Source organism: Rhineura floridana, chromosome 3, assembly GCF_030035675.1.
Source record: "Rhineura floridana isolate rRhiFlo1 chromosome 3, rRhiFlo1.hap2, whole genome shotgun sequence".
Taxonomy (NCBI): domain Eukaryota; kingdom Metazoa; phylum Chordata; class Lepidosauria; order Squamata; family Rhineuridae; genus Rhineura; species Rhineura floridana.
The window spans coordinates 103,302,458-103,329,008 of NC_084482.1; the positions used below are offsets into that span (position 1 = coordinate 103,302,458).

Below are 26,551 nucleotides of genomic sequence, written 5' to 3' on the forward strand. Positions count from 1 at the left end.
TTCTTTTATGCGTTGGCTCTTCTTTGATATTCACTAATAAAGACCGCATGGGTTGTCAAATATTTTAATAACATTTCCAATTTTCATAGCTGTTTCAGCATTTGGGAAAAGTTGCAATGCCCAGGAATTTCTAATTCCTGAGATCAATTGCAACAGGATTGAGGTAATAAATTCAACTTTGGTTTGGGGGCCTAATGACTACCAGGTGAGAATTTTCCTCAGATCTGTGAGTCAGGGCACACTGGTTGCTGTGACAGTGTTATGTTAAAAAAATGATGGCATATGTAGTATTTCAGGACATAGCTACCTAGAAAATAAGCTTAGTCATGAGGGGCCCAGGTTACAGACAAAAACAAAATGAGCCTTGATGTTTCAGACCAAAGGTCCATCGAGTCCAGCATGCTGTTGTCAATTGTGGCCAATTAGATCTCTCTGGAAAGCCCACAGGAGGGGCAATACCTATCTCCTGAGATGTTGCTCCTCAGCAATTGATATTTAGTGGCAATAATGCTTTTGAACCAGTGGGCTCTATATACTGATCATGGCTAATAGCTGTTGAACAACCTATCTACTATGAATTTGTTTAATCCTTTTGTAAAGCCATCTAGACTAGTGGCCAGCAGCACATCTTGTTGCAGCAAATTCCAACAAATCATGCATTGTGTGAAGAAGTACCTTTCTCCTGCCAAAGAGCCATAAACTTTCCTTGGTGTCTTGTAGCAAATTGTATGCTTATCTGCACTTTCCGTCTTTCATCTGATCCTTCATCAAAAGGCTGCTGTGAAAAAGATCATGAGATACAGGTGTGTTGTAATCCAATTGTAGCCCATTGGACAGGATACTCTAAATACAAATCTGAAGCCAAAGTTCTACACAATATTGTACCAGTGTTATATTCAAGTTAAATGAATAAATAGGGGAAAGTACAATTAGAAGTTGGCAATGTGATTACACTGATGATAAGTTTATGTATGTATGGTGGAGATGAAAGATAAGAAGAACCCAGCTTGATTAGGCCAATCTAGTCTAGCATCCTGTTCATGCAGTCACCAACCAAATGCCTATGGAAAGCCCAGAAATAGGACCTGAACACTCTCTCCACTTGTGATTCCCAGCAACTGGTCTTTGGAGGTTTACAGTGGAGGTAGATGAAAAAAATATTTCTAATATTAATAGCATATGACAGCCTTTGCCAAACAGCCAGCTGGGGCTGATGCGAATTATAGTCCAAAACTAAAGCCAGTGTGGTGTAGTGGTTAGAGCTGGACTGGGACACTGGGAGACCAGGATTCAAATCCCCGCTCAGCCATTAAGCTCACTGGGTGGTCTTAGGCCAGTCACTGACAGCCTAACCTACAGTTTGAGGATAAAATCAGGAGGGTGAGAACCATGTTTGTACACCACCTTGAGCTCCTTGTAGGGAAGGTGGGATATAAATACAATTTAAAAAAAATAAAGCATTTCGAGGACACCAGGTTAGGGAAGGCTGGTATTTGAGAACCTATTAAGATTTATGCTAGTTCTTAGACACCTTGCAAACACTTGTTAAAATATTATTACTGTTATTGCTTAAAATGTCTATCCAGCCTTCCTCCCAAAGAAGCCCAGAGTGGCAAACACCAAAGTGATAAAACAATCCAATCTATAAAAAAAAAATTAAACAAAAATATAGGAATTTGGAAGGAAACCACTGCTGCTCATGTTTTGCTTTCAGTCCCAAGAACTCTGTGTGCAAGCAAAAATTTCTCCCAGTTTCCTCCTCATGTCTCACTGCATGTCACCTCAGAGGCCCTGCTGACTACTCAGGGACAAGCTTTCAGGGTTATAAGGGACTGAGGCAGAAAAGAGTTTGGGGAAAGTATCTAGATTCTGGCCCAAGATCATTGCCAGCAATAGGAAAATGCACAAAGATTGTGGCACAACATACTCATTTACACATGTAAAGTATCTTTCGAAATGTACAGTCTATGCTGGGGACCCCCTTTTGACAAAATGGTGCCTTTCCTTTTTGTTTTGAAATACTGTTAGAAAATAATGTTTTGGATGTTTTGGCTATGGTTTTATCTGAAAATACGTATTGGGACAGAGGCGAAAGGAAACTGACAATTATGTTCATGTTGTGTTATCGCTGCTTATACTAGAAACTGGTTATGCTGCACAGTAAATATTCCACCAACCTCTTGAAATGCTTAGTAACATAAATCTGGATGTTGCAAGGTTCTTTATCATTCCAATTGTAGTACATATATCCTTTTAACCTATGGACAACAACCATGCTTTAGAAAGTAAATATACACCCCAGTTAGTTCTGTTGAATCTGATTTACAGGCCAGAAGACGGACCTCAGGAGCAGGGGCTGATAAGCCATCTACTATTTGCAGTAAGGACAAGAATAGCAAAAACAGGAAGACCTGAAGGGGGCCACACTGTACAGCTGGTATCAATAAGTCTGGTATGTTGTCCTTGTAGAAAAATTAACATAGAGTAATGAGAGGACAAAAAAAATATGACGTGGTTTTTGCCATTTGGTATGACTTTACTGAATATTCTTGGATGAAACAGATTTTCTTGACCCATCCCAGTCTGGGTTCAGGCCTGGTTATGGGACTGAATTGGCCTTGGTCGCCCTGAAGATGACCTTTATCAGGAGAAGGACAGGGGGACTGCGACCCTGTTACTCTTACTTGATTTCTCAGCGGCTTTTGATACCATTGACCATGGTATCCTTCTGGGCCGACTTGGTGAGATGGGTATTGGAGGAACTGTTTTACAGTGGTTCCGATCCTATATCCAGGGTCGCTCTCAGAGAATAGCATTGGGTGACTGTTGTTCGGCCCCCTGGCAGTTGTGCTGTGGGGTGCCACAGGGTACCATCTTGTCCCCCATGCTGTGTAACATCCATATGAAGCCCTTGGGAGCAGTCATCAGGAGCTTTGGGGCAAGGTGTCAGCAGTATGCTGATGATACCCAGCTCTATTTCTCCATAACATCTGAATCAGGAGAGGCCGTGCAAGCCCTGGACCGCTGCTTGGACTCAGTGGTGGGCTGGATGAGGGCCAATAAACTGAGTCTGAATCCTAGCAAGACGGAGGCACTGTGGGTTGGTGGTTCCCGACTTTGAATAGTCAGTTGCCTGCTTTAGATGAGGTCGTACTCCCTCTGAAAGAGCTGGTCCGTAGTCTGGGGGTGCCCTGGATCCATCTTTGTCACTAGAGGCCCAGATGACCTCTGTGGCTAGGAGTGCCTTTTTCCAGCTTCGGCTGGTAAGACAGCTGTGGCCGTTTCTGGACCGGGATAGCCTGACCACTGTTGTCCATGCACTGGTAACCTCCAGGCTGGATTACTCTTTGTGGGGCTGCCCTTGAGGTTGGTCCAGAAGCTGCAGCTGGTGCAAATTATGACGGTGAGACTGCTCACTGGACCAGGGTATCACCAACATGTCACCACGCTGCTGAAACAATTGCACTGGCTGCCCATTTGCTACCGGGCCAAGTTCAAGGTTCTAGTTTTGGTGTACAAAGCCCTATACAGCTCAGGACCAGGCTATGTGAAAGACCGTCTTACCCCTTATATACCCAGCCAATCATTGCGCTCTGCAGGTGAGGGCCTCAGGCAGATACCATCTTATCAGGAGGTTCGTTCTGCACAATATAGGAAATGGTCCTTTAGTGTGGTGGCACCTACCCTGTGGAATTCCCTCCCCTTAAATATTAGGCAGGCGCCATCTCTGCTATCTTTTTGGCACGTTTTGAAGACTCCTCTTTCAACAAGCCTTTTAAGTTGAGACCTATCCCAGTCTGCGTCTGTGTTAGAATTGCTTGTTAATATGTTTTTTTAATAATGTTTTTAACCCTTTTTTAAAAGATGTTTTTAAAGCTTTTCAAAAATGTTTTTAACGTTTTGCTTTAATGTATTTTAAGGTCTGTTTTTATGATGTTTTTTTTTAAAATTAATTTTTATTCTAATTTTCAAAACCAAAATAATACAAAAAGAAAACAACACAAATTAATAACTAATACAATACAAAAAAAATACATATATATAAAAATATTGACTTCCGATTTGTCATAGTTCAGCTATAAATCTATAATATATAACAAACCTATCTCTTAATAGATTATAAAATCACCTTCCTCCAGCGGTTATCTTAGTTGGTTTCAAATCTCATTAACATCATATCATTTTAATATTCCACAAAAAGTCAAAGAGAAGTTTCCAATCCTTGAGATATATATCAATCAATTTTTTTTCTAAATAAACATGCCAATTAATCCAGCTCATCAAATCTACTAAATCCAGTAATTTCAAAACACTATAATTCAACTATAAATCTATAATATATAACAGACCTATCTCTTAATAGATTATAAAATCACCTTCCTCCAGCAGTTATCTTAGTTGGTTTCAAATCTCATTAACATCATATCATTTTAATCTTCCACAAAAAGTCAAAGAGAAGTTTCCAATCCTTGAGATATATGTCAATCAATTTTTTTTTCTAAATAAACATGTCAATTAATCCAACTCATCAAATCTACTGAGTCCAGTAGTTTCAAATCGCTCTTCTGTCATTATCCATATTGGGTCCATCTTCCATCTTTACGCACCCAAAAATCTTGCTGTCATAGTCATATAATAAAAGTCTGATAGGAATTTCCTCCATCACAGATATTTTCTTACCATCAAATCCAAACGTAACACTGAAGTATTGTTTCAAAGCCGCATCTCTGCTCCTCTTTTCCACATGATACACTAGTACATTTCTTGAAGGTTTTTCCATTGACACAAAACAGGGATTAATTCTATTAACTTTCTCCATTTCAAGTTCCATCAAATCCTTCCAGTCCAGGAATTTTTTTGAACCGATAATATCTTTATCTCCAATCTCTTCAATTCCTTCAGAGACAGCGCTGTATTCCAAACTGTAATATTTATCTCCAGGATCCGTCACAACCAGGAAATCCAAATCTTTTTTCATGTCCATATTTAAGCCAATCTCCATAGATTGAACCTTGCCTTTAATTTCTCTTTCATCCTTTTTTTGTTTTCCAGATCTATCTTTATTCTCCTTTCTCATAGAATCCTGAGTTTCTTTCAGCTCCTGTCTCATTTCATGAAATTCAGTTCTCCACGCTTGTCTATTATTTCTCAGTTCTTGTTTTATTGAGTTAATCCCATCCATTATTTTCTGAAGCATGTCTAGAAATAAAGTCCCTTCTTGTACATCCATGATCTTCTTAATTGCCTTTCTTAAAACCAAAAGAACAAAACTCCTTCAATTTTCAATGTCCCAAGCAAAGAGCAGTTTATTTCTTTATCCAGTTACAAAGGAGTTAATCTTTCCAACCAACTAACGTCACACGCTAGACAGTCCTTATCTCTTAAATGTCCAGAAGTGCAAAAACAGCTTTTAGTTCACAGCGTTCAAATAACTAGTAGCAGAGAGAATGAGCAGATTCGTCAACAACAACAACAAAAAAGTAGATCAGAAAAAATAGTCCCTTATATATATTACACAAAAGTCTTGTAAATCAAAAAGATTTCTTATCTCTCCCAATCAGAAAGCTCTCATCCGTTGTAATCTTTAAAACGCAATTTTCCATGTCAGCTTTTTGCAATAATAATAATAAAAAAGATAAGCTATTTATGTTTTCTTCCCCCTTAGTTCCGTAAATAAAGAAGGAAAGTCTTACCTCATCTAGGTTATCTTAAATGCTGTTACTTTGACAAATCTCTTTAGCTATATAGATAAGAAAATGATAAATGTAGACAGGAGGTTTGCCTGCTAGTCCGTTAAAAAAAAACGGGTCACTTATCCAGCTGAGCTAGCATAAAATCCTCGCTCTGTCTGAACTGCTGGAAGACAGACAATTCTGACGAATTCCAGGCTCCAACAATCAAAACAAAACTATGTGGCAGATCTCACGCTTCTTCCTTATCCGGAAGAAATCATCCCCAGTCAGAAAAAACCCTTCTGACTGAATTTAAAACTGGATAAGTTTCATCCAAGACGGGAGCCCGTCTCAGAGGCAGCACAGGCAGAGGGATCCTCCTGGGAAGTCCTGTTTTTATGATGTTTTAAAGTGTTTTTAGCTCTTCTGTTTGCTGCCCTGGGCTCCTGCTGGGAGGAAGGGTAGGATATAAATAAAATAAATAAATAAATAAACAACCAAATAAATAAATAAAATGTATAAATCATCAGGTCCATAGAAGAACATTGCCAAAGTATACTGTACAATGAAAGAAAACATCAACCACTGCAGTGTTCATCTCCAGCATGAACAAACATCTGAAGAACTGCAGAACACCCCCTGTTTAGACACCAAGAAAAAAGGAAAAACAATGGAATTAGTCCATGCTTGGTCGTGCTAACCAAACAAAGCATGTTTCCCTGCTGGCCCTTTTCCCCACCCCATTCCCCACCACCACCAAGTAGCTTTTCAGAGTGTGCTATACAGATGTTACTACAGCTGCCCAGGCTCTCCCCAGATATATTTGATTGTGTGTTCAATTTTTTTAATTATGTGTTTATATCTATATTCATGTATCAGTCACATGATGTACTACAGAATGTTATACTTGTAATATGCTTAGACAATGACAGTTCTGTATGTTAAAAAAGTAAATCCATTAATAAAATTTGTGTGGTTGTTTATGTATGTAAGGAATTAAAGCAGTTGATGGTGCAGCCTGTCTGCATATAAACTCACTGAAAGCAGCATGACATTACAAGCATTCGATACAACTAAAGAGCTTGCTTTTCCAGAGGTATCTTTTTAGACTGGCTTTTAAAGGCTGAAGTTAAGAAAGCAGGGTAAGTTTTTAATGTCTACATATTTCTAGGTCCAGCAAATACTTCAGCTGCCTTTTGTGGATGCGGTGCAGGTCCTCTGCAGGAGCAGGTATGTAGTTTGGGGAATGCTGCTGGATTCATCTTTGTCACTGGATGCCTAGTGGCTTCAGTGGCTAGGTGTACTTTCTGCCAGCTTCAGCTGGTGCAGTAGCTATGCCCATTCCTGGATCAGGATAGATTAGCTACGGTAGTCCAGGCATTACTAATCTCCAGATTGGATTAATGCAAATCACTCTATGTGGGGCTTAACTTCAGATGCAGAATGCCATAGCAATAACACCTGTGCTGAGAGAGCTGCACCGGCTGTGAATATGCTTGTGACTGGCATATAAAGCCCTGAACAACTTGGGACCAGGTTATCTGTGGGAATGCCTTACCTTGTATATCAGTGCCCTTTCACTTTGTTCCTTGGGAGAGACACTCTTACTAGTGTTATATGCTCCCAAGGTTTATGCTAAAACCAGGGCCTCTAATGTGGCAGCATCTGCTCTTTGAAATGCTTAATGAACATCAGGCATGCGTCTATATTACTGGTATTTAGGAACCTGCTTAAAACTCATCTGTTCATGCAGGCTTTCCCTGAGAAGTGATCCAGCTATGGTGATGTATTAAGCTGATTTGGGATGTATTTTGGATTTGTTTTATTATTGCTGATCTTGGGTTATAGTCAACTAACTCCTACTCAGAGTAGACCCAATGAAATGAAGAAACCCAAGTTAATCATGTCTAGAACTTCAGTGTGTATGGCTCGGATTAAATATCCTCTTTATGCTGTTCACAACCTTTATATTTTTTGTTAATGTTGGCAGTAGTTTCCTCCTACCGCCCCTGCTAAACAAATGCATAATGCTTTGTTTTCATTTTTCCCCTCGCACTGTTTCCTGTTCTGAGTTTATCAGAAAAATGGAAATGGACTGCCTTCAAGTCGAGTCTGACTTATGGTGACCCTATGAATAGGGTTTTCATTATAAGCTAGGGTTACCATCATTTTGTCATTTCAAAAAGAATACATTTGGCTTCGATAAGTGAAAAGTAAGTGTATGCTGTTGCACCATCTCAAAAAGAGTACATGTACTCTTAAAAGAGTACATGTACTCTTAAAAGAGTACGGCTGGTAACCCTATGGTAAGCAGTATTCAGAGGGGGTTACCATTGACTTCCTCTGAGGCTGAGACGCAGTGACCGGCCCAAGGGCACCCAGTGAGCTTCATGGCTATGTGGGGATAGGTTGTAGTCCAACATTCTAACCACTACGCCACACTGGCTCTCAATCTATCAGAAGGGTTAAGAATTGCAGCAATAAATGTCTGAAGAAGCCTTAACAAGATGGCTTCTCTACAGATAATACCTTCTGTAGAGGAAAAGCATGTGTCTATTGGAACATTCAACAAACAGATATATGTGTATGTGGGGAAAACAGGTATGCATCGGGAACCATGTTTAGCAGGTTCTTGTCTTCAGTGTACATGGCAAAATGAATGTTTGCATTTATCATGTAAGGGTCCACATTTTATTTCCTTACAAGGAAGTACAGATCTGCATTAGGAAAAGTGGTGCTGTTGGACAAATTTGTTAGCACCTTTTTAAGATGCTGATTATATTATAATTATAGCAGGTGTAATGACGATAGGAATTAAAGTGTTCTGTGAAAGGGTGCAGGAACACCTGTTTCTACATATTGCAAGGGCTAACTACTTGGTCAGCCCAACCAGCAGCAGAAGAGAGACAATTTAACAGAAGTGAAGCGGTTGAAATGCAGCATCAAACTGGCAGCACTAGAAAGAGGTGCCGCCACATCCAGAATGGGAAGAAGACATGTGATACACTGTTATGAAGCTACTAGGATTGCTCGTTTACAGTGTATCCATTTAGGGTTGCCAACAACAATCTTTATGCAGGGTTATGTTGTATATTTTTAGGAGTTTCTGCCTGCATAGTAACATACAGTTCTGAAAGTTATGGTTGTGTGGTTTGAAGGGTTTTTACATATGACTATGATCAAGTTGTCATGCAGTGAATAGCTAATAGTTATCACTTTTTTAAAAATTAGAGATTATAATCTAGTGCATACAACTAATTTATGTTCAGCCACAAAGAAAGATATAATTTTTATCATCTAAACTATTCCCATCACCACTAGGGTTACCAACCGTACTCTTTTAAGAGTACATGTACTCTTTTTGAGATGGTGAAACAGCATACTCTTACTTTTCACTTATCAAAGCCAAATGTACTCTTTTTGAAATGACAAAATGATGGTAACCCTAATCACCCCAGTTCAAAGTGCTGAATGGTGGGGCTTGTGTATCTAGAGTTCTGTTGGATTACACAAGCCAATTAAGCCTCCTGCTACAAAGGAAAGTAAACATACTATATTTGGGACGCGGCCTTCTTTCAAGCAGCCTAGTGCAATTTTATATGGAGTTTACATTTTGTCCTTATAATAACTCCAGGTGGTAGATTAAATTGAGAGAGAGGGATTTATGAAACGCTATTGCTTTGGGGAGCTTCACAGGTGAGCAGGGACTTGAATCTAGGTCTCCTCACCCTATGATTCTGTTCACTGTTCAAATTTGCTTGTCTGGGTTTTTTTTAAAATAGCTGCATACCTGGCCTATGCTAGACATGAACCCAAGTTGCAGGTAGGGAGTATTTGCTAACATATTATACTAGACACGCTTGAGTGTTCGCGTAAGCCAGTATAGTAATGGGTGATGGTACACAGGACCAGTGAATTAAATAAACAGTGTCCATACTTTTCAGACCCAGGGCCCACCTTTCACCCAAACATGCATTTGGGAACTCATTTCTTATATTGTTAACATGTATTTCTATGGTTGTAGCGAACATAAGAGCCTGCTGGATCAGGCCAATGGCCCTTCTAATCCAGCATCCTGTTCTCCCAGTGGCCTTCCAATTTCTATTCTTCTAGAGGTGCCATTTGGATTTTCTGCCTCTGGAATCAAAATGTTGTGTGAGTAGAGTATTCACTATTTTCTTTTATTTTACCTGTTTATACCCTGGCATATCAAAATTATTTCAAGGTGGCTTAGAAATCATGGTGAATTATGCAATGACTGTTAAAACAAACTAGATCACAATTACAGATAAAATGCAAACTTTAAAAAGGTGCAGATAAACTGAATGCGACTCCCCACTTCAGCGTATACCAGAGAGGTGACTACAACGTGTGGCCCTATTCATACGTTGAGCATCTGCTTGCGGACTTTCCATGAGCATCTGATTGGCCACTGTGAGAACAAGATGCTGGACCAGATGGGTCATTGGCCTTGTTATGCAGCAAGGCTCTTATGCCATAGCGGTCCGGGCCAGAACGTGAATTTGGTCCTCCTGGCGCAAGAGGTCGCTGTGTGCCGACTGGCGAAAATGAGGGGGACGGCCCCTTCGTTGGCTTTGTGCGTAGGTCGTTTCATTTCCGGTTTGTTTTCTCCTTCGGAAATGGCCGCTGTGGCTGCTAAGCCTTGAGAGATCAAGCCAGAAGGAGAAGGCCACTGTTTTTAGGTGCCTGGTGGGGCGCCATGGGTCGGGAGTCCAGGTGAGCACGAGGCCTTTTTCTGGGAGCGCACTCGGGTCTGGCGCTGCATGGATCCTGACCTGTTGGCTTTTCCGCGAGATAAGCAGCCGAACAAAGGGGACAAAGCCGGCCCCGGGATAGGCCCTTAATGGGACCGGCTCCAGGCCTGCGTGCGGGGAGCTGCGTGGAGAAACCCGAAGGTTGAGAGGCTGCTGAATGATCCCTTCGGAGCTCGCGCTGTTTGCCTATAGCTAAAGAGAGGGATGTAATTTGGAGTGTCGCAATTGCAAAACGGGCTGGGGCTTTTGGGTTACTTTTTATTTGAAAAAAAAATAGTTTACGAACACATTTATAGCGTTTTTAATTTTTGTTTTAAAAAGCCAGGGTGATTTACAACATTAAACGGGGCAGGAGTCGGGCAGTTTTTCATTCTGCTTCCTCGTTATTTGTTCATTTATTTATTTATTTTATTACATTTATATATCGCCCCATAGCCGAAGCTCTCTGGGCGGTTTACAGATTTGTTCGAGGCGATCGAAGGCGATCCTCCCCATTGAGAATTGCTTCTGATTCGATTTTTGAATTCATCTCATCCCCAAGCCGTGGTCGGTAGTAGTAGTAGTAAAATGAACCAATAAAGTGGTATTCTAAATATGGTTTTTATTCAGAAAGGGTAGTGCCATATATTTATTAGATAAGTGTGGGTTCATGCATTTTAGTGTTGCTGAGATGCTGCACCATGTGTACTCAATTGTAATAATAAGCTTAAAAACAATCTGCAACATATAATCTCTTATATGCTTATCCATTTCTTATTTGTTGCTACTTGTCACCTGTGCTGTGCCATTAGTTTTCCAAATTTATGGTATGCCTAGTATGATTCGTTGGGATGACCGTGGTAATGCACCGTAAACTTGATGTGACTATTCATTTATTTATTTTTATTTATTTCATTCCATTTCTATACCGCCCTTAGCCTATGGCTCTCTGGGCGGTTCACAGCAAGGAATAAAATACAATACAATATAGTAAAATGAAAATCAGATAAAATCACTAAAAACATACAGCTTGAGCATTTAACCACTTGGTATAAAATTAACTTAACAATAAACATTAAACATTAAACATTAAGCATTAAAATGCCTGGGAGAATAAAAAGGTTTTAACCTGGCGCCGAAAAGATAGAAGAGTAGGCGCCAGGCGCACCTCATTGAGGACATTTTCCATAATTCGGGGGCCACCACTGAAAAGGCCCTGGATCTAGTAACAACCCTCCAAGCTTCCCTATGGGACGGGACTCGGAGGAGGGCCTTAGATGTTGAATGTAGTGAGCGGGTAGGTTCATAGCGGGAGAGGCGTTCCGCAAGGTATTGTGGTCCTGCACCATGTAAGGCTTTATAAGTCAAAACTAGCACTTTGAATCTAGCCCGGAAACAAATAGGTAGCCAGTGCAAACGCGCCAGAACAGGTGTTATGTGTGCGGACCGTCTGGTCCTCGTCAGCAGTCTGGCCGCTGCGTTTTGCACTAGCTGTAGTTTCCGAATTGTCTTCAAAGGCAGCCCCACGTAGAGTGCATTGCAGTAGTCCAATCTCGAGGTTACCAGAGCATGGACGACTGAGGCGAGGTCATCATTATCCAGATAGGGGCGTAGCTGGGCTACCAACCGAAGATGGTAGAATGCATTCCGTGCCACCGAGGCCACCTGAGCCTCAAGCGACAGGAATGGATCGAAAAGGACCCCCAAGCTAAGAACCTGTTCCTTCAGGGGGAGTGTAACCCCATCCAGAACAGGTTGAACATCCACCACCTGGGTCGAGAAGGCGCCCACCAACAGCGTCTCAGTCTTGTCAGGATTGAGCTTCAGTTTGTTAGCTCTCATCCAGTCCATTATCGCGGCTAGGCAAGTAGTAAGAAGAATTGTTCAACCAAACGCTATCAGACCTGGTGTTATGCTGAGAGTGATTTTAACAGATTGGGTATGTGGACATCAAAAGTAAAGCATAAAAGGCCTTGCAGGGTCATCTTTATTCTTCTTTCAAAATCAAGTATGTAATTAGTTGCCACTGTGTTACTGCTGTTAACCAATATTAGAATGAAATATATTTACAGGTCAGGCTTATGATAATTAAACTGAAAGTGTGGCTAGCAATGAATAGTTGATTCAAAATAATCTATAGAAAGAACCTTAGCAGTGAAAAAGCTGAAGCACTAACCACCACCAATTATATTAGTGTACGCCATGATGGTGACAGACTACATAGATTTTATTTATTTTTCTTGGTTATATCCCATTCTTACTTTAGGAAACTCACAAGAATATATGTGGGGTCCACAGTAGTCTGTCAAGCATTGATAAACTCTATCCTTGTCTAACTTCATACTACATCATTGGAGCCTCCCAGACCATTAATTGGATCAGTAACAATAACACTGGGGTGATTCTTATTATTTATGTTGTAGTACATGGGCATGAATACCTGAGTTTAAAATTCACAATATCCATCAAGTATGAATGGGGCATATATATTTTTTTAATCCTGTTCCACACTAAATACATACAAACAGGTGAGTGTGTCCTCACTTGCATATATGTTGAAATGGAATAGGTCTTATATATGTATATATATATATGAAATATTCTTGGAACAGCTGATATAAATTGGCTGTCTTGTACAAATGAAGTCTGGCCTCAAGGCAGATGGATTCCCATACTGGATATTAATTAAAAGTCAACGTTATGCTTCTTGAACCAAATGGAAGAAAACCCTTGACTATCATGAAATGGTTTGAACACTTATATAATAAATCTGGAATGCCTTGCACAGAAATACATGGCTTCATGATATTAGGGGGAAAGCCCAGTATTGCATGTCATGAGTGCAGCCCATTTGTGTCACACAGTGTGAAAGGTTTCATGCTGAAATCCTCAGAAGCTGGTCTAGTAGAAGCTACCAACTTGCTTACCTTAATTTCTCTCGTTTCTTAGATCAACAAAGCAACAGTTGTCCAAACAAAAACAGTGAGTTACCCTATTTAAAATAGTTTTTAATTTCACACTTTCTAAGCTCAAATGTACTATGTTAATGATTGTATTAGTATAGTTCCCATCTCTCAATATGAGGCCCAATCCAGATGTTCACTGGGGCTTTCAGTCTATGGTTTCTTCCTGCTCAAGATGAAGTGCATTTGTCACAAACGAAGGTGCCAAAGTTGGGAGCTGCCAGTTACAGTCCTTTTTCACAGTATTTTCAGCTTCACAAAAGGTCTTTAGCAAGATTGTTAATTAGGTTGCAGTGTTTTTAAGTACTCCTTTCACCCTATTCTTCTTTTTCTTGGTATGTTGACTACATGAGGGTTTTAGTGGCTCTTGGGAATTGTTTGGCATGTATTTTTATATCAGTATGATAATTCTAATGTACTTGATACACGGTAGAGATAAAATACAATTATTAACATTTTTGGCATAAAATACTTCTGTTCCTACTGCGTTCTCTCTCTCCCCTCCCCCTCAATAAAAAAATATAGAGTGCAAACATGTATGGATATCCCATTGTCATTTAGAGGGTTCGCATGTAATTAAATGGAGATTGCAGTGGGGCAAGAGACCTAGCATGGTGAAGTTGCCCACAATGAGATTCTCTTATATGCTGTCCTAATTGATAAGCTACATGATGTTACAGCCCCAGAAATTAACAGTTTATAGCTGGTAAACTGGAAATGCTCCAAGCAATATTAGTGTATCATTTATTTTCCCCCTTTTCTTGCTGCTCCATTAATTGCTAAGCTGTTTTCCTTCTATTGTTGTTACGCCACTTTGTCTTGAGCCATGCTTCCATTTGAATGGGAAATACTTCAGATTCAAAACGATAGAACTGGAAGTACCAACATGACATTGCCAGCCCCTCTTACAAATAATAAATTGTTCCATATATATTTTATTTGTTACACTTTTATCTTGCCCTTCCTCCAAAGAGCTCAGGGAAGCATACATGTTTTCCCCTTCCCCGCATTTTATCCTCATAGTCTAACCTACCTTACAGGGTTGCTTAGAAAGTGGCCCATGGCTGAATGGGATTTGTACCTGGGTTTCCTCAATTCTTGTTCAACAATGAAGATAAAGAGCTAAATCTACAGCGAATTACACTTTATTTATATTTTTTTAAAAGCTTTAAATAGTGGTTTTTTTTGAAAATGTGTGTATTGTGTACTCTACGCTCTACATTTTTGTGTTTCTTGACCATTCTGTTACTATACCACCACAGGCATTATCGGAAGCGCTCCTCATCACGAGGGCGCTCTGGTAGCCGTTCTAGGAGTCGTTCTCCATCTGACAAAAGAGCAAAGCGTGGAGATGATAGACGTTCTAGAAGCAGGGACAGAGAACGTAGACGTGAGAGATCACGGAGCAGGGACAAGAGGAGGTCTCGGTCGCGTGACAGAAAGCGTGTGAGGTAAGCAGCAGATTCTTAATGTATTTTTGTGAACAAAACTTTAACAACTTACTAAATCATCTCTCTGTGTTTTCTGGTGATAGGTTACCTCTAACTGGAAGAAGTGTCCATAGGAAGTGTTCCAATTTGATCCTTTTAGCTCTTGAAAAGCTGTAGACATTGATTTTGATGTTGTCTGATTCAGTTTTCTCTTGTAGATGATTGCTGAAATTAATATATTCTTCTTTCTCTCTGTTGAATGATTAAACCCCCCAAATATTTTGTTTACAGTATTACCCAAAATATGCTTCTGCGTAGGCGTTCAAGAAGTAGAGAGCGGGAACGGAGCAGAGAGAGGAGACGATCACGCAGTCGAGAGAGAAGAAGATCCAGAAGCCGAAGTAGAGGGCGACGGTCCCGATCTTCTAGCCCTGGCAAGAACAAGAAAGTAGAAAACAGGTAATTATACTAATGCATGCCATTTTATCAAAGTGCTCTAATAAATAGTCATAGCTATGGTCAGCTTGCTATTGATAGTGAACATCAGTCTGTCTTTAAATATATATACCACTTAATTTCAGTCATCTGTAAGTGGTGTACAGGAGGCTCAGTACAATGAAACAAAAATTAGTTAAAACTATAAAATCAGTATTCATGTTAAAAGCCTGCTAGAGTTAAAAAAAAGTATTCATGAGGTCCCAGAAATTCGGGGGGGGGCTGTTTGACCTAAACTGGAAGGGAGTTCCATAAAATTGGGCCCACAGTACTGAATTCACAGCTCCTGGTGGATACGAGCCGTGCATCTGAGTCATGGGGGACAACTAGCAGTGACTTACCTGAAGATCTCAGTGATTGGACAGGGATATAAGAGATCAGATGTTCATGGAAATTATGGGAAATGTTGAATTTACTGTAGATGACCATGACTTCAGTTTACACACAGAAAGAATCCAGCATTATCTTGTAAATATTCAAGAGTTTGTTTTAGCCTTTTTTCTGTGTCTGCTCTCAGTCTTATTGTCAGCAGTACAATTGACATAACACAGAAGAAACTATGTAGTTCTTGTTTCTTTCTCTACTACGTCCCAGTCATATTACCATAATGCTTTTGTCTTACTGCACAGTAGTGTTGTAGATGGCTTGGCTGGAAGAGTTATAGAAATATAGAATGGTTGCCCTATTATCCTTAGTCAGATTCACCAATGCGTTCCTCAGAACTGAAATTATTTCACATAATGTATAATTTATAAAAAAAATCACAAAAGTTGGAACCCAAAATCTAAAAGATGCACTTTAAAGGTTTGTAATATCATTGGAAGATCATCCTTTATTTCTATTTATGAACTGCCCAGAAAACGTCTTGTTAGAGGACAGAACAGAAATGTTATAAATATAACAAGTGATCTTAGGAATACTCATTAGCAGTACATATCCATCATTGTTGTGTTTGAATTCCCTTATTGTCTCATATTCTGTTCCAAATATCCAGTGCTTGTTTGCCTGGGATGTTGAGATGGACATGCACTTTGAAGTAAAGGATAAGGAGTTGATTTGATGTTCTTATAGTATAGTGGCAGCCATTCTATCAGGCTACTGCAGACAAAGAGAGGTGAAGCAGGGTCAATAGCTTAGACTAGTAACTTTGGCTCTTCCCCCTCCTGTTATTGAAAAGAGTATTATAAAATGTGTACCCTTCTGATTCACTCTTCTTTTTTTTTGCCTTATGCCATTAGCCCACCTGGTTTGGAGATTAGGAGGAAAAATCCAGGGGCGAAGTGTTCTATTGGATGTGCTATGCAGTGGTGGGGGTGACATTGGAGCATCTCTGATAGTGTGATGAAGGAGTTATGGCTGCCTGTTCTGTGACTTTAGGGAGGCAAGGAAACTCTTTGATAAATAGAGATAAGACAAGACTGTACCAGGGTAAGGAGTAGCATGTCAGAAGGCATGGAGAGAAGAGCGGTAGAAGGATTCAAAAGGAGGATTGTATTGAGGAATTTGTAGAGAATATGGAAAAGTAACGAAAGAAGAAACAAGGGAGGAAACAGCATGATTAGGGAAGAGAGGTGGGAAACATGCCTAGCTGCTTTTCTGTGGTATCCAGTTCATAAGTTCCATTTCTCTCTCCCCTCCCTCCTGGTGTGAACTGCAAGTAAATTTCTAATGCTTCCTCTGCAACCATTAGGGCTAGAGACAGAATGCTGAGGTTATGAAAATTCTAAGAAGTCTGACTTCAGAAGATGAGTTGTGGGGATATATTTCATTGCAGACCTCCTTTCCTTTTATTTATCAAGGTTGATAATATTTCAGTTGACTGCTTTGAAATGTGTGTTTGATCACTTGTAGAAAGGAACAGCCCCACCTCTTTGAGCATATGCTTGTATCATCTGATTTTTGCATGATTGTACACGAACTATGCCATGATAATACCATGTGCAGTTCACACCCCAAGTTCTGATTTTAGTATCTTATTGAACAAGTTCTAATTTTGCTTAAACCATGACAAATGTTTGCAATCACCTTCCTTTCAGGCTTGACCAGCTCCTCTACCACGTTCGTGGAACTTTTCTCCCTTTAATATATGTACTTGATACATTCACTTGATTTCTGGTTTTTTTCTGATTCCCAGGTCCTCTTTCCATGTTTCTTAAATAAGCTCACTAATAATGGAAGAGCACACAACATTGCAGAAAGTCAACAAAGACACATGATGGGAAATGTTGAGTGTTGTGGGGGACAAGCGATGCAGAACAACACCTTAGAACATAGGCTTTTGTACCTGGCTTCATCAGCCAAGGCCCATTTCTTGTTGGGATTCTGCACTTGTATCCAAGGAACTCCCTCCATTCTTCCTGACTGAGACTTGGTGTTGTAACACCATCTACATGCTCTGATGTTGTTAGATCTACCATTACATTAAGGAATCCACTAGGTTTATCTTTAAAAGAATACTATGTGAGAGAAAAAGCTTTTGTTCCATTATTGGAGATCTATGGTTGTTCATTGAGGAGCTGCCCTATATAGGGGGAGTTGAATTTCACTCCACTTAGCAATTGATCTCAGTGCTTGGTGATCTCGGTGCCAGGTGCTGTGTTTATCTGCTGCTTCGTTATGGTGGGCTCCAAGAAAATGTTACTGGTGATTCTCAGAAAGTAAACCCTTTTGGCATTCTTTAGAACTTGTTCATTTGGGACCTCTGTACTGCTATCACAAGGCTGAGAAAAGCTGAATGAGTCCTCTTTGTTCTATATATTTGCTTTCTGAAAATTAAAAGCAGGTGTGCTAAATGAAAAGTATTAGCAAGCATGCAGTCAGATTATACAATAAAATATGTTAACCATTGCACAAATATATCTGACTAGCTTTATCAACCTTATTTTAAAGTCACAAAGATACTGTCTTGAAAGTTCAGTGACATAAATTGTTGCCCAAGATAAACATATGTTTTTTGTTAAAGTGGTTCAGTGGGCACTAAAGAGAAATTTATAAGATTTTACCAACCAAAAATGATTTCTACATTTATAGCCATGGGTTAGCATGTGTTTTGATTGGATATGTCCTTTTTTGTGGGAGAAGAGGTGGAAATAATACAAATCCATAATAGACATGATAAATGACTTTCATATTGCAGCCAAGTATGTCAGATTCTGGGGGAAGGTGTGTGTTTTAAAACTTTCATTTCAGCCAGCCGTGACTCCTTGGAGAACGCTAGCACTTCCAAAGCCAAGTGCTAAATCACTTAGTGAAACAAGCATTCATTTTTTTAGTTGATTTGCACAAGCTGCTACCTTCAAAGAGGTGTAAAATAAACACTGGAACTATTAGGTATTCTGGAAATTAAATTTGCTATGTGTTCTTTTTCTTTCAAAAAGAAAAAAAGCAAGAAAAGATCAAAACAGAGTGTGGTAGTTGGTATATGCCTATAAGTTGTAAATGTCTGAAATTAATACAAATGAAATTTAGACCAGGGTTCAAAGAGGCAATTGCAGACCAATTCAGCCAATTTTCTTTTCTTCCTAAAGTCCCTCAAGTTACATGGAACAGTGTTCTAGAATACCCTCTGACCATTTGGAGCAGTGGAAAATTGATAAACTGCAGGACATACCCTATGATTTAGATTGCTACAACTCCCACTGTTGTTAGCAATTACACTGCCCTCCAAAATCCTGTCACAAAATGTGACAGAGCCTTTTCACTGATGGCCCCCAGATTTTGGAACTCGCTACTTTTAGTTAAGCGCCTAATGCCAACTGTACATATATTTTGAAGGCATGCCAAGGTGCACCTTTTTAACCCAGTTTTTGGGAATCTTTGGTTGTACACCTTCATGATTTTATACTGATTATTATGAAGTGAGTTTAGCTGTTGATTATTTATATATTGTACTGTTATTACCTACTCAGACCTTCTGGTGAAGGGCAGGTAAAAAAATGCACCAAATAAATAATAAATTCTCTCCAACTAGCATGGCCAGTGGTTGTGGATTATGGGGATTGTAGTCGAACAGCATTTGGGGGCCAAAGGTTGAGGGCAACTGCTTCTGATTCTGGATTATGGCTGTACTATTTTGCATGTTTACCTGGGAGTAAGTCCTGTTGAACTCGGTAGTCTTATTTCTTAGTAGACACATTTGTATCCAACAAAGTCATCGTGGTTGTGGAACGAGTTCTGCTTGTCTGATGGAACTTCTCTCGTGCCCTGTTGTGCCCCCCCCCCGTCTCCTCTGGGGACTCCCCCAGCCCTCCAGAGCATTTTTGGGGGAGGAGAGGAAGGGGAAGTTCCATTGTGTGAGTGGAAGTCATGCTGCGAGCGTGACAAGTTCATTGAATACAATCCCATGCATAGGATTTGGTTGCAAGTATATATGCAGCCTGATTCTATGCAGAGTTTCATGCATCAAAATCCTTTGAAATTAACGGATTATGCATTAACTCTTCATAAGACTGTGCTGTTCATTATTTCATAGAAGCCTATGACAAGTGTTATCCTGTTACATACATACACCTCAGGTTGTGTGCTCCCCCTCTCTTCTCCAGTGCAGCTGCAAAGAGGAGTCTAGAAGCTTCTGCTTCCATTGTTAATTAACCATAGTTTAGTATTATGTCTGAACCCAGACTAACTCTGAACTATGGTTTAGGAAAACAAGCTAATTTCATAAACTGTGGTTTGAAGTTGTCTTCTTTCCCTAAACAATAGTTAGCTTGCCTTGATGTGGACATAATGCCAAACTACAGTCAGTTAAAAATGTCAGTGAAAGTTTCTGATCTCCTAGCTGTTGGAGGAAGAGAGTGGAGGAGGAAGCTTGTTCATGTAATGCTAAATCAGTGATCCCCAAACGTTTTTGGTTTGCGAGCACATTTGGAAATCTAAAACTGTTGTGATTACCACAAAATAACTTTCACAGAAGAAAAATTGATGATGCTCAGACCCCCTCCCCAAAAAACAAGTGAAACAGCTGCAGATGCCCCAAAACAAATAACCTGAAGACAAAAGAAATAGGCAGTCTATCCACCGCTGGCAATCTCCAGCCAAAAAAAAAAAAAAAAAACCCTATGAATTTTGTAAAGAAAATGACAAATTGGGACAGGGGGCTTTGGCAGGTACCAAAGTGAGTGTCTGAGGGTAGCATGTTGGGGACCCCAGTTCTAAACCATAGTTTGCAATTACCTGTGTGTAATACCATTGCTTCCTTCACTATCCCTACAGCCTTTCAAAGGAAGCTGAAGTACTCTTATCAGTTATATACAATTCTCTTGATGTTGTCTTTCAGATCACGATCTAAAGAAAAGGTAGAAGGTGTGGAAGTTAACAAAGAAAAGAAAAAGGAGAAAGAGGACAAAGAAGAAGAAAAGAGTCAGGATGTAAATGTATGTACAGTAACTACTGAAAAGCTTCACTGTTAAATAACAGTGTTTTACAATGTGTTACCAACTTCATTGTGTTTAAAACTGTATAAAGTCTTGTTTCTGTGTATGTAGCACAACCATCTGTTCTGAATTCTGCTTTCTTCTGGACAGAATAGGATAGTTCAATACAAGACTCCTAACAAGTAGAATATAAACTGTAGTTGGGTCGTGACTGGGATCATTTACTGGGGCTGTAACAACAATCTTTTTACAGCTGTTACAGCTATGAGGTTGGAACCTGCTTGCTTTTTCATGACTCCTGCTTATGTTTTGCTTTATTAGTCAGTGAAACAGAGTTGCTGGAGACTGTACTTAATTTTCCAGGAGAGTGAACTTGCATTGTTAACAGTCAAGCAGCAAACACCCACATATATTAATAAAGGGCTGCCACTGTACTCATTTAGCATTCTACCTACCTGTTGCCACCCAGTGGTCCAGAACTCTGGGCGCTCTCCACACCTTCCAATCTAATGGTTTGCTATTCTTGGATGTGTAACACATTAATCTTTAGCCATCAGGAAGAAAGTTCGGTTTCCCCAGATGGCTTGTTGAATGTGACTGATAACTTTTGCTTTCATGATACAGATTTGTCTTGCAATCCTTTTGGCAAAATAGGTCAAGGAGGTAATGAGTAACTCTGCATATGATTGCTTTTTCTCTCTCATTAGAATTTTGATCAGAACAAACTAGAAGAGGAAATGAGGAAGCGAAAAGAACGGGTAGAGAAATGGAGAGAAGAACAGCGCAAGAAAGCTATGGAAAATATTGGCGAACTGAAGAAAGAAATTGAAGAAATGAAGCAGGGGAAAAAATGGAGCTTAGAAGATGATGATGGTATTAACCTCTTACATAGCTAATTGTGGGGAAATGGGCTTTCTGTTGCTGTTAGCAGAAGATAATATGCCACACTCTATCATATGTACTGAGCTTGACCAACTCTGAGTTCTGGAAAGAAATTGGGAAGAGAGTACATTTTACTATTAAGAACCTCTTGGATATATTTCAGAATTCTGAACCTGGAATCTGCCCATGCAGAATACTGGGTAACAAAGATTCAAGGAGGACAGATCAAGAAGGCCAGTCTTGTAGGTTCAAAGGATTGGGTTGAAGATCTGAGCTGGTAGCTTTAGAGAAGATGGAATGGAAAATATGGTTTCAGGTGACACATTCTGGAAAGCAGTGGGGTTGGCTTCCTTGAGATGTGTGCAGTGTGGGTAATTTGTTGGGTACTCTTGGTGCTTTGCTGTAATAGGTTTTTCTGAATACTTCTTTCTTTTTTGCTTTCAAGGTGTCTAAGGGAGGGGGGAGACATTGGCTGCATATGCATGTTACACTAGGTCAAACCATGCGTTAGCACTAGCATGCATATTTGCAGGCTCCCGAGAAGGAGATAGCAGCTTCTTTGCTCCTCCCCCAGCTTTTTAGGTCAGTGTTGTGCAGCAGTTAAGCCAAGGTTTGGTCCAGGGTATTGTCAAAACCCAGGATTGTGGTTAAGGTTTATTATCCTTAACCATGATCTGTAGCCAAGATATGGCCTATAGTTATAGATCATGGTTGAGGAGAGACCTTAGCCACAACCCTAGGTTTGGACAACATGTTAAAGCAATCCTTGGCTTAGCAGCCATCCCACATTTATCTATAAGCTTGAGGAGGAACAAAATGGGTGGTAAGCTCCTCAGTGCATGGCACTTGCACTGTCATGATAATCCATACTTTGGGTTACAGTGATTTGTGAACCAGACCAGTGAGTTACACCTATTCTGTTTCTAAACCATATCATTATGAACTTAAAAACAATTGTCCAACATGCTGTTTTGCAGTAGTTTTCAAATAGGATGCGTGCAAGTATAAATATGATTAGATTAAGGTCTCTGTTTATATAGAATGCAATATTTTCCAAGTTCAGCCAGCAGAAACCTTTTAATTCACTTCTCTATGAAAGCATGATTTGTAAATGTACATACAGTTTGTATCCCAGAATGATTTTAAATACTACTAAAAACCTCTCTTTGCATTCATTAGATGATGATGAGGAAACTGCAGAAGGGGAAAAGGAAGGTAATGAGATTGAAGATGAAGAATTAGATCCACTAGATGCATATATGGAAGAAGTAAAAGAAGAGGTCAAGAAGTTTAATATGAGGAGTGTAAAAGGTGGAGGTGGAAGTGAAAAGGTATATGGTTTTTCTGTTGCTGTTCAGATTTTAAAATAGTTGTTTTCCCATTAAATCTGAAAGAAAGATCTCTTTTTGTTAAATACATTTCTGAGTTCTGTAAAATTGCTAACAGTTATTATTTTTTTTTTGAAAGAAATCTGGGCCAACAGTTACTAAAGTAGTAACTGTGGTGAAAACCAAAAAAGCATCTCCAGAAACAGAAAAGAAAAAAGGAGAGCTCATGGTGAATGACCAAGATGCAATGGAGGTAATTAAAATGTATTTTGCCAAATGAAGTCCCACGTCAAGGTTATAGAGTTTAGGAAATAGTTGGATTGCTTCCATAGTTAAAATGCAGTTTTGTGCTATTGGCTAGTCTATATGAAAATTTGTACGTATTCTGCTCTGTAAGCAAAATGAAAATAGTTGCCACTGAAATTGTGAAAAATAAGTGCATTTTGCCTATATCTATGTCATAATACATTCTAGTTGAGACACATATTTTCAAAAAATGGGGAATCACTGGTAAGAACTAGAAGAAAAGAAAAGAGAGATTAGGATGGGTTGTTCGGTCAGCTGGGAATGCTAAGAATACTGTGGGAGACTGATACAGTGCTCTGTAAGATGCTAACACCTTTCTGTACATAGAATGAAAGTGAGGTTTTCAGGCTGCCACACTTCAGGCCAGATGAACAGACATACCCTCAATTATATGCATGTTAGAAAACTCCACTAGGTGTTAACAGTGTTGCACAATTCTGGACTGGTCTTTCTATCCAAGCCAGAAATTGTGTTTGGAGGATTCCCCCCCCCCCTTTGCAAATGCTCAAGGAAGCCACCTCCCTCCCCCCTCTCCTTCCTTGTCTATGTTCCTTTCCTACTTGGTGGAACACCTTCACTGAACAGCAGACAAAAAAGCCTCCCACCATCTTCCTTTCTCATAGGAAGGAGAGGTGGGGAGCCAGGCTGTGGTCTGAAGGCACATGAGGCCACCACTTTGCTGAAGATAAGCAAGTCTGGGTCTGGTCAGTACCTGGATGGGAGATTGCCTGGGAACCACATATATGCTGCCTTTGGTTCTTTGATGAAAAAGTTGGGATATAAAAGTAAGAAATAAAATAAACTGAAAGCAGCTGAAGACCCCACCACTACCTTTTCCTGTATGGAGGGTTTAGGCAACTGCTTTCTTTCAAATGAAAAAAGGAGGGTAAATCTTGTTCGTTTGGCCTGAGTAACTGAGGTGCTCTTGGATGCCTTGACTGATCATGCAGTTGATGAACTATACCTGTCCTTCTTCCCAACTTTGGAACTTGAGAGGGACTGGGGATTGCAGTGCAGCTCCTTCTATGATTCTTGTCAGCTCTGTAATTTCAATGTTGAGAGGAAGACCATTTCCTTTCATGCTCATCATATGTCAGTGGCTTCGTTATCATAGTGAGCATGGTGAGCAAAAATTGGGAAACTTGGTTGTTGCAGGAATTTGAAGGAAAAGATATGAGGGTGTGCATTCATGGTGGAAGGAGCAGACTTAGGCAAGTGAAGCCAATAAAGGTATAAACTTGGGAGAGAACTTCGGAACTAGAAGGATTAAGTGATAGTTGTTCCTAATATAACGTTCATAGTCAGCAAGGTTAGATGTATGTGCTCTGAAGAAAGCAGTTTCTCCCTGAATATTTAGCTTTTGTGATTTTATACAGTATTCCTCTGAAGAGGAGGAAGTAGATCTCCAGACTGCATTGACAGGCTACCAGACCAAACATAGGAAACTGTTGGAACCAGTGGATCATGGGAAGATTGAATATGAGACCTACAGGAAAAATTTCTATGTTGAAGTCCCAGAGCTAGCTAAGATGACTCAGGAAGGTAACAACAAATAAAATTTAAAAGTAACTTTTAATGTGAAATAAAATTATTTTGATCTTGAGATCCTGTAAGTGGAGTTCTATACATGGAACTTCCTACTCACAGAAGGAGTTGGAGAGGGAAGGCCATTTTCTCTGGTTACCCTGTGTCCTGTGCCCCTCCACAGATCTGCTCTGGAGGATTCATGAACCCTTGACCAGCATCGAAGTAGTGCATGAAGTTGTATAGGGATGGGGAAATCTGTGAAAACTGCTTCCCCTCTCCCTTGCAACCTCTGCAGGGTTGCATGACCTCCCATTTGTGGAGGGGCTACTCTAGATCCAAGCCAGCATCTTCATAAAATGTTCCCAATTTATTCTCCGTTATAGTTCCCTATGATGCTCTGGAGGCTACTTTAGACGGCCTGCTGACTTTGGGCAGAAATGTTTTATAGGAATGCAGATTGTGGGATCCCATAGATAATGGGGGATATTTGAGAAATCCTAGGGCATGTATAGAAGCTCCCCATGCAGTGCATAGGATCTTGACCTTAAGGTATTGCTAATGTTCATTTGTTGGGTTGCCAGGTGAAAGCTAGACCTGTTGGAATTCTCTTCTGTACAATTATTTAAAGTGCAAGAGCCCTTTTGCAAGATTCCCTTTGGCTGTAAGAGCAAGAATATTTGGGTGTAAGGACAGTCCACATCCATTTAAGATACAGACTAGCCTCATTTGCACATTACAGTAGACACAGTGAATGCATTGAATGTGGCCTCTTGCTGCTTGCACTGGGAGGAAACAAGTCACGATTTTCTGGTGTAAAGTTACATCTGAACCAGGAATGTGGTTTGTTTATCTCCCAACAAACAACAACCTGTAGGTGAGGTTTGTTCTTGGATTGCTTAATGGTAAGCCAGGAATCATGGTTTGTTTTCCCCATACGCTACTGAGGACGGGACATACACCCCAGAAAGGCATGTAAATAATAAATTGTTAACTTTGGTTTAGCGTGATGTGCAAACGCTGCCAGTGTATGTCATAGAGCTGTCTGAAATCCCTTCTTTCATAATGCGTAACGAACCTTAATTTCCTTTTCTCGTGCTGGAGCAGTAGGTATCTGTGTGAGCTCCTTATGCACAGCAGTGTTCTTGTTGAAGCAGCTCAGATGGGTTTCTTTTGTTGTCTCATCTGTTCCATATGGCCAGAGGTCACCACAAAAGCCTGTAATTTCTTCCATTAGTGTAGCAGTGGTATAGGCAAAAGTCTATTGCACAGAGTCTCCATTTCGTACCTATTTCTGTGTTTGAATAATTGCATTTTGTTATGGAACAGTAAGAAGCTACAAACTCTAGTGTCAGAACTATTGTATTTTGGATGACCATGAATAAAAAATACCTTGGGAGATGCCTGACATATTAAGAAAGGAGGATCATCAACAGAGATGGTCCATATTAACTGTTTAACTGTTCCTTACATAGTCATGCTTGTAACATAGAGAGCTTATCAGAAATCTTAATACGCTTTACTGAAAACGTGGCAGAAGTCAATAATATCCCATTTTCAGAGGACATACTACATGGGAACATTGACTAACATGGAGAAGTTAATTAGTATACTAATTCAGGTTGTGTGTTTCAGAGGTGAATGCATATAGGCTGGAAATGGAAGGAATTACAGTCAAGGGTAAAGGATGTCCCAAGCCAATCAAAACCTGGGTGCAGTGTGGTATTTCTATGAAAATCCTGAATTCCCTGAAAAAGTGAGTCAATAACAGAGAAAAATGCAGAATGCATGTCTTGAGATGTGTATGAAGTCTCCTGGGCAAGGT

The 26,551-nt window shown here is 40.0% G+C and overlaps 1 protein-coding gene across 4 annotated transcripts in view; it reads left to right on the plus strand.

Annotated features, from left to right (window-relative positions):
- Positions 1-10,277: 10,277 nt before the first annotated feature.
- DDX46 (DEAD-box helicase 46) overlaps positions 10,278-26,551 on the plus strand; it is a 53,648-nt gene continuing 37,374 nt past the window's right edge. For 2 of the 4 annotated variants that reach the window (XM_061617147.1, XM_061617148.1), the window contains exons 1-10: positions 10,278-10,409; positions 13,376-13,408; positions 14,652-14,840; positions 15,111-15,278; positions 20,590-20,686; positions 21,394-21,559; positions 22,748-22,899; positions 23,036-23,149; positions 24,579-24,744; positions 26,362-26,482. In XM_061617147.1, coding sequence (XP_061473131.1) covers positions 10,393-10,409; positions 13,376-13,408; positions 14,652-14,840; positions 15,111-15,278; positions 20,590-20,686; positions 21,394-21,559; positions 22,748-22,899; positions 23,036-23,149; positions 24,579-24,744; positions 26,362-26,482 — 1,223 coding nt within the window. In that variant the 5' untranslated portion in view covers positions 10,278-10,392. The remainder of the gene's footprint in view (positions 10,410-13,375; positions 13,409-14,651; positions 14,841-15,110; positions 15,279-20,589; positions 20,687-21,393; positions 21,560-22,747; positions 22,900-23,035; positions 23,150-24,578; positions 24,745-26,361; positions 26,483-26,551) is intronic. The other 2 variants (XM_061617150.1, XM_061617149.1) reach the window with 1 other exon arrangement.